The sequence below is a fragment of the Sabethes cyaneus genome, chromosome 3, assembly GCF_943734655.1.
Source record: "Sabethes cyaneus chromosome 3, idSabCyanKW18_F2, whole genome shotgun sequence".
Taxonomy (NCBI): Eukaryota; Metazoa; Arthropoda; class Insecta; order Diptera; family Culicidae; genus Sabethes; species Sabethes cyaneus.
In genome coordinates, this window is record NC_071355.1 from 169,705,550 (window position 1) to 169,723,686 (window position 18,137).

Below are 18,137 nucleotides of genomic sequence, written 5' to 3' on the forward strand. Positions count from 1 at the left end.
ACTTGGCTCGAAGGTATCGTCCCCGTTTACGAATCAATCTGATGTCCCACAAGGCAGTAACTTAGGACCACTTTTATTTATTCTATTCTTTAACGACGCTGCCTCTGCCCTTGAAAGAGGATGTAGACTGGTTTATGCTGATGATTTTAAAATCTACTTGACGATTCGTTGCATCGAGGATTGTTATCGCCTTCAACTTCTCTTGGACACATTTGTAAATTGGTGCAAAGTGAATAACATGACTATCAGCGTTTCTAAATGCGAAATTATGACGTTTCACCGAATCAAATCGCCTATAGTTTTCGACTACAAAATTGACGACCAGATACTAAAAAGGGTTGAGCATGTGAATGACCTTGGTGTGATTCTCGATCCGAAACTAACTTTCGATCGTCATCGTACAACGATGATCTCAAAAGCGACTCGCCAGTTGGGATTTATTGCAAAAATTGGACGAGATTTTAAAGATCCGCATTGCCTTAAGGCCCTGTATTGCTCCTTAGTTCGTCCCCTTCTCGAAAATGCGTGCCTAATTTGGACTCCACATCAACTCTATTGGAACCTTCGAATTGAACGAGTGCAGAGGAGGTTCATAAGATTGGTACTGCGTAGTTTGCCTTGGCGGGACCCGGAAAATCTACCTCCGTATCCGGATCGCTGTCGCTTGCTTGGTCTAGATACCTTAGAACGTCGTCGGAACATCCAACAAGCTTTGTTTGTGGCAAAACTGTTACACGGCGAAATTGACTCGCCGCAATTACTATCGCTGGTGAATTTTCGCGCAGCACAAAGGACTCTGCGACCATCATCACTGCTGACCAACCGCTTTCACCGCACTGAATTTGGCCGCAATGAACCGATTGCATCGTGTACTAGAATGTTTAGTCGTGTTGAAGAGTATTTCGAATTTGGTGATCCTTTGCATAAATTTAAACGATTGATTACAAGCTCTAGCTTATTATAGTGTAGTTCATTAAGACTGACAAGTCAGATGAATTGTAAAAATAAAGAAAATAAAGAAAATGACTTTTTTAATTTTTCTTCTGGTATCCATGAGCATTATTTAAATTTGCTTCGGCCCGAGTTTTCACTACTAACAAGGTCGTAGATGACCTCGTATTATATCCAAAAGTTATGAACAAAAAGGCTAGAGTAAAGATGATAGAAGGCTAACATTAAATATGTTGAAAATCAAATACATGAAAGGTAAAGGTTCCACAGAGACAAACGTGCGCTTCCCGCGAATGGTAATCGTTGACGTCGACGCAGATGACTTGGACAACAACACGGGTGAGGAAATCCAGCGGCACATTCAAGCGGGCCTTCTTTCTCCTTCGCAATAGAGCCTGGCTAAAGGTTAATCGGCACCCATAGAACAGCCTAAAATTCGGGCTGGAGTGTCACAAAAACCCATGGATGACAGGATTGCAGTATTTTTATTCTATTCTTTTTATACTTTTATGTTTACGAATGGATGTCAAAATCCGTTTCTTCAATGGATGGATGACAGGATTGCAGTATTTTTATTCTATTCTTTTTATACTTTTATGTTTACGAATGGATGTCAAAATCCGTTTCTTCAAGCATTCTTCCATGTATACCATGTTGAGCCTGTAAACCATGTTTAGTCCATGTTGACGTGATGAAAGGCTCTGTCTTCAGTGATACGTATACTTTGCCATGTGTTGCCACTACAGCAGCCCATCTGGCAACCTTGATCACCGAATGCAACCCTTGATTATAGCGGGCTGAGGCGAAGAGATAAAACGGCCGTTATTGATCGAACGGAAGTCTAACTTGATCAGTAAAGTGAGGAGAGCGATAAAATTCACTTCATAAGTAGCGCGAAATTCGAGTACAGAAGTTAGTGATTAAGTTACTTAAATAATTCTTTCGTATAAATTTATACAATAGCAAGTTCACAATAATAGTACATCGGTAAGAGCTATAAATAGTGTTCTCGAGGCAAATAATCGAATTTCTCTATATCAATAGTTGTAGACCCGCGACACCGATCGCCAATTGCTAGTTAAACTAGTTTTCAATTAAGTAATTGTGCTCTATAGGCGGTTGTAGTTCAATGTTACACCAAAAGTTGTATAAAATTTACCCACATATTTTCAACTACAGAGTAATTATCGTCTCCGGTGCACCCATTGTTTCGGGTAGCTAAATACAATCGCGCACAGAATTCGTGAGCAAAATTAACGTATCACTACGAAATATATCACTACGAGGGACGGTAGGGGAAAGTAATGAAAAATTTTTTGGGAAAGGAGGGGAAAGAGTAGAAAGGAAGGGGGGGGGGGGGGTTAATAGGTAGCTACGCTTAACAAGTTGTCGTTGTGACTCCTACCTTTTATCCAAACACGAGTTTGGTCAATTTCATAGGAGCGGAGCCTTTCTCCGAAAACCCGCGCTGAGAATTGCGGACTAACACGCTTACGGACGAACAACGTCATACGCAGCACCTTGCAAGTCGTATAGGCCTGCATAGTGTCGTCGTCCTGAAAGTAAAAAAAGGTTGGATTAAAACTTCTCGGTCAGTGGTTTCTACAGTTGACGGAAGAAGAGGCACAATCTGTGTCTAAAAATAACCCAAAACCAGATACGTCGCTACATTAATAAGGGGGGTTGTGCGGTTGTGCGTCCAGCGCCTCTATGGTTCAAAGGTACACGGGTACCAGCGAGATACACGCCCTAGCAGGTGTTGTGGGTTCAAATCCGGTTATAATCGCTGCTTATAGCTTGGTTCGGCTCATGGACCTTCCAGCATTGGACAAAAGGTAGGAGTCACAACGGCAACTTGTTTAGCGTAGCTTCCTATTACCCCCCTCCTTTCCTTTCCACTCTTTCCCAAAAATTTTTCATTAGCTTCCCCTACCGTCCCTCCATCAATTGTAGAACCATCGTTTCAAAAAGAACTTTACTTGTCTGGCATATCGTTACGTCCAGTTGCAACGTCAAATTCTTGACCTGGAAATTGCTTGAAATCCAGATCACTATTGATCTGGCATTTTTCGCACTCTAGCCAACCTTGATCCAGATCTCACTGGGTTTTCCAGGAGTTTGTGAAAATTTTTTTACGTCGTTTTAGTTCCATTCTGCACTGTTCAGCAACGCGGTGGAGTTGTTCTTCATAAACATGTAAACAAAATTATGTCAAATAGTTGCAGTTCCTACCACAAGAGGCGTACCGGTGACACAGGAGGGTCATTCAGATATATTTTAGTCACACTTTACTGCAATCAAGAAGCATGTGTTGACAGTCGTTATAACCCCTTTTGCGCACTTATAATGATGCTAGGAGTCACATGGTGTGGGGGTGCAGGGCCATCTATGAGATAGGATATTTATATATTTTTGAATAGAACTAAGTGTAAATTTGATTATCTAAACAATCTCAAGCAAAATTAATGCAAAGTGCGCAGAAATTAGAATTACAATCAAATTATCCTGGCGGGATGATGATTCCAGGCAAACAGCTGATATTTGTAGGCGATGGGTACAGCACAATTGTCCTACCGTTATCAAAACACCAGCACTCAATCCGCGTTAGAATACAGCAGTATTTGAGAAATTAGTTAATTTTATCCCAAAGAGATTGAAACAGGTCATCAAAAATGTAGGTGGTCCGCAGTTAAGCGAGAAAGTACAACTATTTCAACTAACAGCTAATTGTCCGAATATTTTGTTGATTGAATTTTTGGGCAATTCAAACTGTTTGGACTCTTTCCTCGCAACGTACTATGGTCGTCTATAATTTTTTTTAACATAATCATAATGCATATATTTTCGTTATTGGACGTCGCAAATAAATTACTTTTACTTTTAAAATGACAGTTTTCACCGAAAAGGATCAATTGAAATAAGGAAATACATATTATTATAATTAGGCATAATTAGGATTAATAATGCGTATGAGATTGTTACCTGTAAAGAGGAGTAAATAAGGAGTCATAACAGACTAATTAAACACCATTTTTATGGGTTTTCAGGTATACGAATTTATTTCATAAACTTTTGTTTTTTTTGTCAATGTTTTATTTTTTTTCTTTTACGGAAACTCTGAAAATACATGCTCTGTATCGTTTTCTATACACGTTGAAACGGTTACTTGTCAGTGTTTTTTTTTTGTTTTCTTTTTATTTTACTTTACGCTGTAATATATTTGTTGTAGACAGTAGTCATTTTACCTCTTAGTGGGTGTATTCTCTCGACTTTTTCCTATGGAATACCAAATGAAGCATGATTTGATTATTCTTTTATTGGTTTCCTGCCTGTCAGGTTCCTCCAACCGCTCGTTCCTTTTGCACTTGCAACAGGGAAAATGTGGGTTTTGCCATTGTTGTTTGTTTTTCGACTGATCGCGTACAAGAGATTTGCACCGTTTGAACAGTGTGATTTGTGATAAGCACGTGGGCGTATTTGTTTTTTGTTGAAGTGTGTCGTATTGCAGAGGACATTAATTGGACCTTATTTTTACTCATTTCTACTATCAGATTTAAAAAGAAGAAATAGTTCTACTAAGCCACTACTGACTGACCGCTAAATTATTTCGTATTTGTGTTTTTTTCTGTCGGTTGTTCATACTTCTGTAAATGATTTAGATTACATGTAATTAAGTGTTTTACTTTGTGTGTTCGGTTTGGTTGTTTTCTAGTTTTTGCTTACATTGGGATGGATTGCCATTTATCCTTCTTCAGATATCTAGGTACGTTGTCCAGATTTAATTTGTGTTCATCTTTGTTCTTTAATGTGGGCTTTAATAGGTGTCACTCAGGGGTAGTTTTAAATAATATGTCAGGTAAAAGTATTAAGCAAACTATCTGTGTCATACGAAAGGCAAATAAACATCAGGTATATACAACTTCATACAAATAATAAATAAGAAAATATATTTTTTATCTCTCCGTATATTTTACATTTGAAACTTAGGTTTAACTTAACAATGAGTATTTTTGTAGTTTTTTACATAAAGTTTTATACTGTTTTTGGTATCTTTTTCGGGTTTTTCGTAAATAGCTACAAGCTTGCTGCTTCAAAGTTTCTCTATGGCAGTAGCTAAAACATTTCCTGTAACCTTTTTTGTAGGTCATTTTATTTTTCTACCCTCCGGGCATATTTCGTTATAAAAGGAAAGTTACAAAAAAAAATATAAATCCTTTTAGGAAAAGGCGTTAGTGCGGTTATCAAACTGGATGTTATTTTGACTCGCCTTGGGTGACTGTAGTTTTCGATTGGTATCCGACAGTGTTGAGAGACGACACTGTCAGAAACCGCTGGTGAAGCGTAGCCAAAAAGGGGAGAGGTAAAATTTGGATAAAATGCATTCGGCAATCTATACTGATCACGTTGGAAATCTACGTTTGCACTCATGATGTTTTAGTTTAGTTTAAAATCGGAAACAGGTAAATTTATTATCAAGAGAAAGACTTAAAACTAGCAGACATAAGATAAACCATATCTTAACAGACAAAAAGTATGATCGTGAAACACTAATAACAGAGAGATACACATCTGCAAAACTTTAGGTATGTCGAACAAGCGAAAAATAAAATAATAAAAAACACGAAACTGGACTCTGCTGGACTGGAAGATGAACGGGGTCCACACATAATTTGTCCATATATTCCACACGATTGATTTTCTCTCGTTCTGTCGGAAATGTCGGTTACCGGAAGAAAACTGTCTAGTGTTTACCGTGACGCTTCCGGCCTCCATTGCCGATGGAACTGATTTTGGGCGTCTTGACGTCGCTCGATAGTCATTCGACGGTGATTGGGGTTACGGGTGGGAACTGAATTTCGTCGAACAGCGGAATCGTGCTTTTAATCGGATACTCGACGGCTTCGCACAAATCCCGGCAGCGGTCCGAGTCTGCTGAAATAGGTAATAAACGGCAAGATGGAACGATAGTAAGAATTAAGGTCGAAAGTATAGGACGCGTTTGACGCGAGGCAACATTGCATCGATTACTAACCGGACATCTTGTCTCCGGGGCGTCCTTTAAGGACCCCGGCGTATGTACCCGGAGCGGGCATCATCGATGCCGTCAGCTTCACGTTCAGCACCGAGGTGTCGTTTTCGTTTCCACCGATGTCAACTTCTGCGGAAATAAATAACAGTTGTTATCTATTTACGTATGAGAATAGCTTATTTATTGGAGGATTAATTACAGTGCATTTGAAATAGCATTGAATATTATTAGATTAAATCATTTATATCACAGATGCTGAAGTTTAGCGATTTTCTTTTTTGAGCAGAAAAACGAACTTCAGTCATTTTTGGAAGAGAAGTGAGAAGAATGTGATGTGAAACTTAATCATGCAGTTGTGATTTTCAAGACACTTACCGGTGATGTCATGCAGCGGCAAGCGTAGATCGTGCGCCCGGATCAGCTTACATTCGCCACCCTTCGAGTCGTCGAAATCGTACATGTAGAGGAACCCATCCTCACATGCCAACAGCAGACGCGTTTCCTTCTCCACCTTGGCGATTACGCATTCGTAGCGAAGTCCTGCTTCGGCCAGCTGTACCGTTGCGTAAGCTCGATCCTGCGAGAATACATCCGTAACCACGTTCGTTGGGAAGTACGCCGTGACGGCTTTAGTGATGAAACTCATTCCCCAGCCAATGTTTGAGGCATCTTCCGATTTGTCGCCATCACCACCGTCGGTTTCACCTTCGTTATTATTGCTCGTGGTTGATCCGTTGTCGATGCAGTTACGGCGTTCCGCCTGTTCGATCGATTTCGGATCAATTCTGAAGATATGCACGGTTTCCGTGTTGGAACTGGCGACCACGTAGCTCGCACAGATGCTGAAGTTCAGCGATCCGATACTGACGTGGCGCTTCAATCCACGCCGGAATTCGTGCACCTTTTGGCCATTCTTCACGCAGAACACGCGAATTACGGTTCCTTTTTCCGAGGCCGTTGCCAGCAGCGTCCCGTTGAAGGAGAAGTTCATTGCCGACAGTGGAGAATCATGAGCCTTAACCTTCAACCGAGAGGTCAAATTCCCGGCATCGAAGATTTGCAACTCGCCGGCCGTTGTGGAGATCGGGTACGCCAGATGCGACGAGAGCGACAGCGTACACAAACCGGCCGGATTGTTCGACATGTTCTTGATGGAATGTAGCAGTCTCATATCACGGATATTATGAATATAAATACTGTCCACTAGGCATACAACCAGCCTGGATCGGTTCAATTTCACCGACAGGATATCCGACGGGTAGCTGTAGTTGCAGATCTCCGTCCCTTTCTTAAAGTGACACACCTGGAAAAAGGAAGAATCCAAATGATTTAAGATTTATGCTTGCTCTTGGCTGCCAGCCAGCTCCTCTCATAACGAACCTTAAGTTTGTGCGGCTCACTTGCGGTAACGACCGCGACCAGGCTGCTGCTGAACAGTCTCTCAGCGATCCTTGTGTCCTCGTCATGGCTACAGAAAATTTCGTCGACACGATCAACGGATGAAAGCGAAAACAACCGGTATCCCTGCTTGGATACGACAGAAAGTGATCTGTGAAGGAGAGAAAAACGACGTTAGGCCAAAAAGCGCAGAGGTTAAAATTACGATAAAAATTAGCTGAATTAAGTAAATTGCCTGAAAAGGTAACGATTTGTCATAAAATTGTGCAGCAGACATGCAGGCAAAGAAGCACATGCTGCATTGCTAATTATACACCTAATTATGACTGTAGATAAAACACTGTTAGAGTGATTTATAATCCAGTAAAACAGTAGAAAATCGTACGTGTTTAATGGTTCGGTGCTTCATTTCCACTGATGCGTATGCGCACCTGCAGGTTGAAGAAACTAAAAAATTAATGAGCAACTATTTCCAATTAATCAACACTCTATGAGCAGAATTGTAATTTTTTGTTTGTGGTGATTGCGAGTAATTATTTTGAAAACCTGTTTTTTAGCTTAAGGGATAAAAACAAAAATTAAAATTGGCATCGAACTGCTTTATATAACTAAAGTTACGCAGGCCAATTGATTGTCATTGTGTAGCAGATAAATTACTTATTCTTCCGACATTCCCTTTTCAAGTTGCAAAGACCCGATTTAATCCACCTGGTGGTGAAAGGAACCTTTGTTACTTGTTACTTATTATTTAAGATAGAAATCGACACGTCTTCGAAACATAATTCAACTGTTAAATGCTGTGGTAATTGGTTCATATCACTTCTACTGACAAAAAATAAACATAAACAATGACCATATCTATCATTTGGTATTAAAATCATGTAAATCGGTTCAGTCGTTCAAAAGCTATGATTTAAAAAACTTTTACGAAACGTCGATTTTTGGGGCCACAGTAGCTCAGAAAGAGGCACCCCAAACGCCAAATGAAAAAATGCAGGCGTCAAATTGTCTGAAATGGTTTAGTTTACCAAATTTGGACAAAATCGGAGCACTTTTAAAGTATAAGTAGCTTACAAAGTTACTTAGTATTAGTTCACAGGTTTTTGGGAATAAAGAACTATGCATTATTTCCTGTAATTTATTTGATTCATATCAATAAATTTCATCATTTTTTTTATGAAATACCTTTTAACCGGTAAAATCAATTCTTATGATATTTCGTAGATATATTCGTAGTGTTAAAACCTGCCATTTGATACTAAAATAATTGAAACTAGTTAAACTACAGTCGATATTTGTATAACGCGGGTAATTGGGACCGCGTTATAAGAAGCGCGCTATACAAGTACACGTAGCATATGGAAATTGAGTTAATTGGGGCTATACCTGAATTTTACGAAATTTTGAATCAACACGACCATGGTTCCTTTGAGAAAGATGTCAAGTATATATTTTTCCATCTTACAGATGCTTGGTGAGACAGAAAAAATCGCCTCTTGGTCTTCCAGAGCTTCCGGAACATCCGGTAAATTTTCATTTCTGTGAAGTCTTCTCATAGCTTCCAAATTCAAAGTCCCTATGGCTTATTATTTGGCGTAAAATAAGTAAAGTAAACAATCCGTGCTATTGAGAAGCCAACATACGATTCTCCGACAAATACGGGAAATCCGCAAAAGTGGACAACGAGCGAAAATTGTTCTTTGAGCTCAGAATTATGTTCATTCAACCTCGAATTGAACAATGTGAAATAGGAATATAAATTCAGCGGTTTATGACTCAACCTGGCCATTATGAAATGCATCAAAAGATCCGATATTAAATGATTAAATTTGATGATCAAGGGCATCGAACTGCTTATCGCGTTGACGAAAGCAACAAAGTTTTCGTAGCCTGTACGCTCTTACAAGAAGCCCCATTCTGAATTGTCCAGGAAAAGGTGAAGACAAAAGCAATAACACTTCTCTCTCACTTTTTCTCAGGCAAACCCCATAAAATTATTGGATACCGTCAACGCGGATTTCGGAATGGCCATGGCTAACTACGATGGTTAGATTTATGTTAAAATTTTCCCAGAAGAGCACAATACCTGGTGAAGAGCTTATACAAAAGTTGATATATTTGCCATTAGATTTGTAAGTATAGTAAATGTTACCGGCAGTTCAGTTTACTATACCACATCTATCAAATTACACCAGCAAAATTGGTAATTTCAACAAACTTGCTAAATAAGCTCGTTTATTTGTCAGCGAACATTTGCAGTATTCGCATCATTTCTGTTTCTAAATCCGAAATGGTTTATATCAAACCTTTTTCAAATTGTAACGCGGACTTCAACATGAATTTTCACTTATTGTTCACTTTGACGACAAATCCTAATTTTCCAGTGAACGTTTTGGCGGCCATGTCGAGTCGTAAGCGGCCTGTTTAGTTGAGGATTGCTGATATTCCGTTTCATTTTGATCTGTTACAAATTAAAAACATTTGCATTTCCAGTGACCAATTTCAGGTAAGCTTTGAATTTTCTCCCGGTAAACCCTCCAATGGCCAAATTGAATCATAAATAGTCGAAATATACTTCTAGTGTAGTCAAATTACACTCAAAATATTCACGATATGTTCTTAATTTTCCGGAGAACCACCTTATGGCTATTAATTCGTATTAATTACCCGACTTTAGTTACTTCAAAAATATTTCACCAATTTTAACCAACTTTACCAATACGAAAATTTTAACGGATATTCCGGAACCTCCAGCAGGCCAACCCGTAACTTTGTGGTTTCCGTATATCATTTAGAGAGTCAACTGTTATGTGTCCTACAACTTCTTAAAAGACACCACGGTCGTATCTGTTCAAAATCGCTCAAAATTCGAGATTAGCCCCAATTAACTCAATATCCAAGATATTGACGTGTATTTGTTATACGCGGAAAACCGCGTTATAGAAATATCATGGCACCCGCGCTAGAGAAATCCGCGTTCTACAAATCCGCGTTATACAAATCTCTACTGTATCTTGGTTAAAATCGTTATAAATTATTGTAATTTTTAATGTTTTGTATACGATTGTTCATAATTTTCGCAATACACTTCCAATCAAAAACAATTTTTATTTATTTATATTTATTTATTATTTATTACTCTTTAATTTTTCTTTTCATGGAGCAGGGAAAAGCCCGTTGGAGTAAACCCCTTTCAGGTTACTTCTCCAACAGACATAAAACCTCCTCATCTTTATACTATACAACAATTTTACAATTTTTTACAAATGACCTCCAGTGAGCAGTAGCTCTTTTAAGGAGTATTCAGTAGTAATCAATGAGGCTACATTACCTTTCAAATGAGACCAACAGTGCATACATCGGTTGGCCCATCTCTGAGAAACAGGTGTTAATTATTACCTAGTCAAAACACGTTTTTTAAGTATTTAAGTGCAGGGCTACGATCCTATTGACTCTAACAACCGCTCCCAGCTGAGTTTCGAAAATAAGACGATTGGCTTATTAGAGCAGCGTCGTGCCTCGAGGCCAACTGGGACGTTTGATACTAAGGTTTTAAGACGGTTGAAATAGGCTGTGTGGTTTCGGAGAAAATCGAGTCACGTAGTTTTCAGTGCTAGCAGCTAAAAGAATTCGATAAGAATCTCTATTGAAGCGCCCAGTTGGAATGTCAGCCTTTAAAATCTAAGCCTAGATAGGCTGACGAAGGTGCTGTCGACTGCGTGCGACATTACCATGTCGAGAAAACAGACCAATGTACTGGTGGAAGGACCTTGGAAGCTTGGACCGAAGCTGAAAAAGAAGTGCGTACGAACACGGGAGACTAGAGCCGTGCTCAAGATCGAAACCAGCCAAAGCAAGAAACACTGTCTCGAGAAGGTGTTTCACGATGCTAATGAAAATCTACGGGGCGATCCGTGGGCCAGAATCGCAATGTGCAAGATGATAGGGCCCATTACTCCTCCTGAAACATGCCCGAATAGGTTGCAGATCATTATCGAAGAGTTGTTTTCGCAGCACGAACCCATGATTTGGCTTCCCGCCCCGTATGATGAAGCAGCTGAAAACCAAGAACCGGTTGATATATCTACCAACGAGGAATTATTAAAATTGGCTAAGGAGTTAATTACGAACAAGGCTCCTGGACTCGATGGGATTCCTAACGTGGTTTTATTTTTAGCGTGGTAGACAGCAGTACAGGCCAATCCGGATATCGTTAGGACGACGGGCAACTAAGAGACCATTCATTCATTTCTCAGTACATTTGGGACCGGCCAAACATTCGTCACGTAGTTTGTAAATGGTCCGTAAGTTGCACCGTTGTTGAGTAATCGAGAAAACAAACCGCGTAAAAAAAAGACTATGGTATTCTCGAAACGCGAAGTGAAGCACTTCAGATTTGATTTCAAAAACTACGTCGACTAAATCGGCAAGAAGGCTACGAAAATTGCTGTATAAAACCGTATTTATATTAAATCTCTGGTACGGAGGCTCCACTTGGATAGAAGCGCCGAAGATGAAATGGAACATCATAAAATAAATTCAGGCTTGTGGCTATGCGAGTAACCAGTGCCTACAGAACCATATCCTTGGAAGCAGTTAGCGTCATATCCAGAATAACCCCTATCGGCATTACAGTGGCTGAAACAGCAAGTACAACAAGCAAAAAAGCGTCAGGTGAATACGGAAACTAGCCGCACTAGCCCCGTAATTGTCCTGTACTCTAATAGCCGGCTGTAAAGTCTGTCGATAAAGAAGGGTTAAGAAAGGTCTTAGAAAGACATTTAAGCCCATGGCCCATGGCCCAAGCCCACAATGGGGTCTATTCTGTGAGGCGAGTGACTAGTATATTTGGGGTAATTTGAGTACGGATTTTTTTGAAAAGTTTTGGGCTTGGTCTTTGATGTTAATACATTAATTGCTAATTGTTTCAGTTAATGTATATTTTATTTTATGTCACTTTCCATCTGGCACTCAAAAATACCGTTAGCCTTATTTAATAACTATCTAGTTGGAATGGAAAAAAATCTGAAAGGAAAAATCATGTGTAAGAAATGCAATGATACTAAAGTAGCTGCTAAGCGACTAAATCGTAGAGATATCTAATACCACAGTAATTTATGCATGAAACGCATTTGCTCCATTTTTATTTGATTGAATTTCTCAGCATAATTGTTATATGTAATGAACTTCCGTGACCTCGAATTTTATAACATACTAAAACTTGTAATGGCCTTTTTTTATCTACAGTGAAATATTTTTCTCCAAACCCAAAGTGCTGCGACCTAGAAATTTGCTGCGTAAAAAATTCACCACCCAAACCAAGCGGGTGTGCAATAAAACTGACTGCGCATAAACAAAAAAACTTTGATTCAGTCCTAGATTCGGTCTGTTATTCGGGGTCAACAACATCTCGGTAGTGTCGCGTGTGTTTACATCGATCTCTAACGCCTGTTTGTTAAGTCATGTGTGCAACGTACAGATAGGAGTTATTTGAGCAAAAAGCTGATGATATGATAGGGCCACAAATATTAGAATTAGCTTCGATTTAATATCTATTTTAGTTAAAATGTGAAAAATTTATCATTGGTATAAATCTCAATACGAATCATCGAATTTTACATCAATAACTAAGTGGAAACAGTACAATTTTAAACATTTAAATATAACAATTTGCTAATTGTTAAACCGCACCTTAATAAAAGCTTATACTTTAAATGCTGATTTCTTAACTTGTCAATAAAACAAAATGAAAATGACAGTAACTGTTGTTCAGCCGCTTTCGTATAAATGATTTAAATGTTCTATTCCTTTTTGTGATTCTGCACAAATACCTTTTATTTTGTGGAAATATTACACTTTAAATAGAAGGGGGCAAATAAACAATTAGGTAGGATAATTTTTAGTCCATCGATTGTCTCAGAAATAAATGCTCTGAATTGAGTGATCTAAGATGTGTTTAAAGGATTATAAAGTCTAGTTGATCAACCTCACATATTTCTACTGTAAAAGGCGATTCATTATAGATGAAGTACACTGACAGGAAAGCGAAAATAGTGTAAATGATGGTTTAGTCCTCTCGCTGCTTGTTTTGCATTTGATTGTGATGGTGCTGAATTTGTTTTTACTTTGGATGTCTGTTTTGTTTTGTAGCAGTAGTTTTTTCGTAGTCAGCTGTTCATTAATAACATCTCCATCAACTTTCAAAGATATTTTTAGTTGTTTTGTAGTTTCGTCATGGATAGAATGTTAACCTCGCTACTTTAAACAAAATTTTTATATTCGTTTATTTATAAATATAATTTTAGATTCTTGATATTTTATATCAATTTTAATTTTTTAATTCATGTTTTAATTACATGAAAGTCTTAAACATCTCTTGCAATGGCAGAAAAAATAAAAAATGGTTTATTCAACTGTGGATTAACCGAACGATCGAAGCTCAGTCGAACCTGCTGAATAACACCACCGCAGCACACAGCTCGAGTCTTACATTTGAAATAGTTGCGTGGAAAACAAAACAAAAAAACTGAATGAGAAGAAAGTGAGAGTACATAAATAACAGCTGTTCGCTTACGTATTAGCTGCTCGAAATCTAAATTTGCTCAAGATTGCGACCTTAACATTTGCGCTGCGGTTACTACCGTAGGGACGTACGATTCCGCTATGCAATGAATTTGGATAATATAAATACCATTACCTAGTTAGAAGCGTTGCATTTAAACCAAAAAATTCAAAATTAGTTTGCTAGTATTAGTAATACATGTTTGCCAGACATTACCCTGTAGATACATTGGACCCAGTATTAGATGCTATGTCAAGAGCTTACTGAAGCAAATTCCGGGTACAGATAGTACGGTTTTTGACAGCTTTTGCAAACATACACGCTTGCCCAGTGAGTCAAGGTTAAACGAACGGCGGAGGTTGATTATATTTATAAAAATCGCGTTTGCGAAAAATAGAGCACAACAAACACAACACAAAAACAAATGTTTACATAGCAGCCAAAGAGAATGCAATACATGTTTGAGAACTAGTTTAGTTGCGATTGCGAGCCGAATCTATTTCCTAGTTTTGTCCAAGTTTGCATATCCAGAATCGCATTTTGATTATTGAGAGTTTTTTGTGAGGCAAATTTCGATAGCCCACTGGGAAATCATACAAACAAACAATCAAACTGGTTTTTGCTCTTGATGCGGTCCACGCGCGTATTCTAGCTAGAGTCAATCCTCCGGCGAGCTTGTTCGGATAATTTGCATATGACTTTTCTGCACTGTGGATCGTCAGTTCACCATTATGAATAGCGTTTTTAAAAGGGCGTAGACAATAAGCACAATTTGTCCACTTTTGGCAAACTTCTAACCAGTATGTTAATGTGAAATCAGTCGCTATTCTATACAGTGACATCATAGTAAGGTGCAGAACCCCTCTAGAAAGTGTTTATTAAAACGAATTTTCAGTAACAGGTAGTTCTAAATGGTAAAGATCATAATATAATGCACTATATTTTTCTCATCATGGCTTCTCGCATGGTCGGTCCGTATAATAAGTCAATGCAACATCCTGAAAGCTGTTTGGCAGCAACCATCTCGCATTGCTCTACAAATGTTTACGACTGTGTGTCGCACAATACTTCAGAGGGTTAAAACTAGTATGTATCAAGCAAGCAAAACTAGGTAGTCGGTCATCGTCTTTAATTAAAATTTGATGTACCGCAAGGCAGCAACCCGGAACCGTTTTGGTTTATTAAAACATATTTTGAGTTCTCTAAATGGACTGCACATTTGTAGATGCTCATGGCTTAAAAATTTTTCGACTACTTCGAATGCCTGCATCGATCATCATCGTCGTTGTTAGCATAGAGAAATGTTGCAAATCGTGTGAAAAACGATGCTGATCCGTACGCGAGGGAGTGTGGGAAGCATAGCATCTAACGCTTACTCTAAACATACGACAAACAACTGCTGTTGCTGTGTGCATACGTTCTGCTACCGATACAATCGCGAGCATAGAGCCTCTTAATCGTTCTGCGCAGCCCGCTCACAAAACCAACAGCTCGTGAGCTTTCAACAACCAGGAAGCGTGAGTGAGCTTTTTCTTCATTTTACCTCCTTGTTTTACACGTGGGTAAGAGTGAGCGTTCGTTATCAATCTATATCGGGATCTATATCTACTCGGGAATCCCTCTAAAGAGTGCCTGATGCTCGTGATTTATACGCCTTCAGTTGCACTTCGCGAAATATCATTCCCAGTACCTTCCGCTCGAACACGGAACGGGCGCCGTTAGTGCCGTCCCAACTTCAAGTACATAAGGAATTATCGTTCTAATCAGAATTTTGTACACTGTCAGCGTCGTACGGCGGCGTATGCTTCTTGGCCGTTTTGCGAAGGGCAAAGTAGGCCTGATTTCCTGTTAGAATGCGCTGTTGGATCTTCTATCTAGTATTGTTGTCCGCGGTCACCAGCGATACTAAATATACAAATTCATCGACCATTTGGTGCCGTCAATGGTTACTGTTCGTGAGCTGCGCACGATTGTCTCCTTTGAGCCGCTTTTCCTTCCTTTTATTAGGTTTTCGATACATTTATTTTTAACCCAATCCTCCTAGACTTCGTTTTCAATCTGGTGTAGATGGCCTCCACCGTCGCAAAGTTCCTGGCTGTGACATCAAAGCCCTCTGCAGAGCCTAGGATGTGTTGGCTACTTTTGCTAATAATCGTGCCTCTCATTTCGACTATTGGATTGGTGTTGATTTAGCGCACTAGTTTAACACATGTAACACTAAACTCTAAGGTGACGAGTACTCTTTCTTTAGCTTTAGAGTCGGGGTGTTTTGTGCTGTACCAAGAATTTGTTTTCACTCTATTCCGCCCTGGGATAAAAGTGGCTAATTTCTCGAACGTCTTGATACTCAGTTCCAACCTGGTCGAGCTATTTATCACGTTGGGTCCATTTATTGCCTGTGCTTGTGCGTTCCTTCAAGACAATTTTGCTACACTGTCCTCCGGCATCCTCATAACGTGACTGACACACTGTATCCTCTCAATTTTGGTGAGGAGTACAATGAGAATCCCTCATATTAGTGCCTGTAGCCAATGGCGTATCCAGGCTGAAGCACACTGGGACAGGTGTCCCACCTTTTATAACAAATTTTATGTATAACAAGATGCAACCGGGAAGTCCGGAGTCATCAATTCAATAGCCCGGTATTGAATAATAAGCAATAAGAAAATTAATTGTGTTAAAATAGATTCTGCTTCAAATATTATTTTAACTTTATTTTCTAATGCTATTTAAGTCAATTTTCAAGTAAGATTTGGAGTTTAAATTTAAGTCAATTTTCATGATCAATCTAAATCCAATTTGTTGTCTATTTAAATTTCTATTTAACCACCGATTTCAAGTGCATTTTCAGGTCCCAGAGAGGTCCAATTGCAAAATCAAATAGTTTCAAATCAAATATAAATACCTACGATTTCATGTCCAATAATACGATTTCGGGATTTACCTCCGATTTCAAGATAAATTTAAGTGTAATTTTAATTCGAATATAATGTCCCATTTTAAGTCCAATTTCATCTCTAATTTAAATCCAATTTCAACTCCGATTTAAAGTCTAATTTCAATTCCAATTTTATATCCCATGTCCAGTCCTATTCCAAACCCAATTTGAGCTCAACATCTAGTATAATTTAATTCTAATTTATGTTCGACTCAAAGTCAAATTGCAAATTTCAATTCAGGTCCAGTTTTAAGTCCAATGGAGCCTGGACTGGAACACACTTCCGTCTTCTCTACAAAATTTATTGTAAAAAATACAAGGTATACAGCCCTAAGGGTTGTACGAAAGGGTGACGTAGGACTTCAGATCATTAGATCAAAAACTAATGTAAACTGCATTTCTGGCATATGTAACATCTGTGAGTGCCATTGTTTAAGAGAAGAGCGAAATATTCAGATTCAATTCTTCATTGAATGCAATGGTGGCTTTGAAAATACGTGGACGGCGATTCATAAGTACAACGCCTGCAACCATTGAGACATAGAGATTACTTTTCACTTGTGTACATCATATAGGTTGAAATAGTAATAAATGCCCAGCTCACAGATTATTGTATTAAATATGATTATGCGTAGCTTGACATGTTTCAATAATCTTACTTTCACTCGCTTGTGGCCTTTAAAAGGACCATTGGTTACAAATAACATTAAAGCCAAAACACGTTCATCGCAAATATGGCCTTCCTACTCTTTTGACATGAATGGCTACAGGAACGTAAGTTAGCTGCGTCGATTCACTGTCTTTTGCTCCGTGAAGGTTTTACTAGTTTACTTTCACAGCTTACCGCTTGTTACATAGCAGAAATTATTTACCTAATCGACCAGAATTTTTGCGATAAAAAAATAATTACGCAAAAAAGATGCGCTGTCCTACAATTGAAGATAGAATTAACAAAAGGGCGAATGTCGCAAGCGTAAACAAACCGAGTGAGGGTTGATTTTCCTATGCTGATCCAGCAAAAAATAACTCTCACCCGTTTTGTTTACATTTGCGACATTCGCCCTTTTGTTAATTCTATCTAGAATTATTTGATAATTTTCTGTTTGAAAGTTGCTTTTGAAAGTTCGGTGCCTCACCTTCTGTTTAGGTCTGGGCACACCAGGGCCTGCAGTTCTTGGTTCATACATCTGCGTCAATCTCCGCTTTTCCTTTGCGCTGCGTTGAAAAAAGAACGCAAAACCTAGAGAAAATTGGATTGA

General features: G+C 38.8%; 1 protein-coding gene across 2 annotated transcripts in view; it reads right to left on the minus strand.

The window, feature by feature from the left end:
- Window positions 1-3,992: 3,992 nt before the first annotated feature.
- LOC128742739 (WD repeat domain phosphoinositide-interacting protein 2-like) overlaps window positions 3,993-18,137 on the minus strand; it is a 38,939-nt gene continuing 24,794 nt past the window's right edge. Inside the window, exons 2-5 of one of the 2 annotated variants that reach the window (XM_053839188.1) lie at window positions 7,361-7,529; window positions 6,356-7,283; window positions 5,984-6,109; window positions 3,993-5,880 (exon numbers count right to left, since the gene is read on the minus strand). In XM_053839188.1, coding sequence (XP_053695163.1) covers window positions 5,768-5,880; window positions 5,984-6,109; window positions 6,356-7,283; window positions 7,361-7,529 — 1,336 coding nt within the window. In that variant the 3' untranslated portion in view covers window positions 3,993-5,767. Of the gene's footprint in view, window positions 5,884-5,983; window positions 6,110-6,355; window positions 7,284-7,360; window positions 7,530-18,137 lie in introns of both variants that reach the window. The other variant, XM_053839189.1, reaches the window with a different exon arrangement.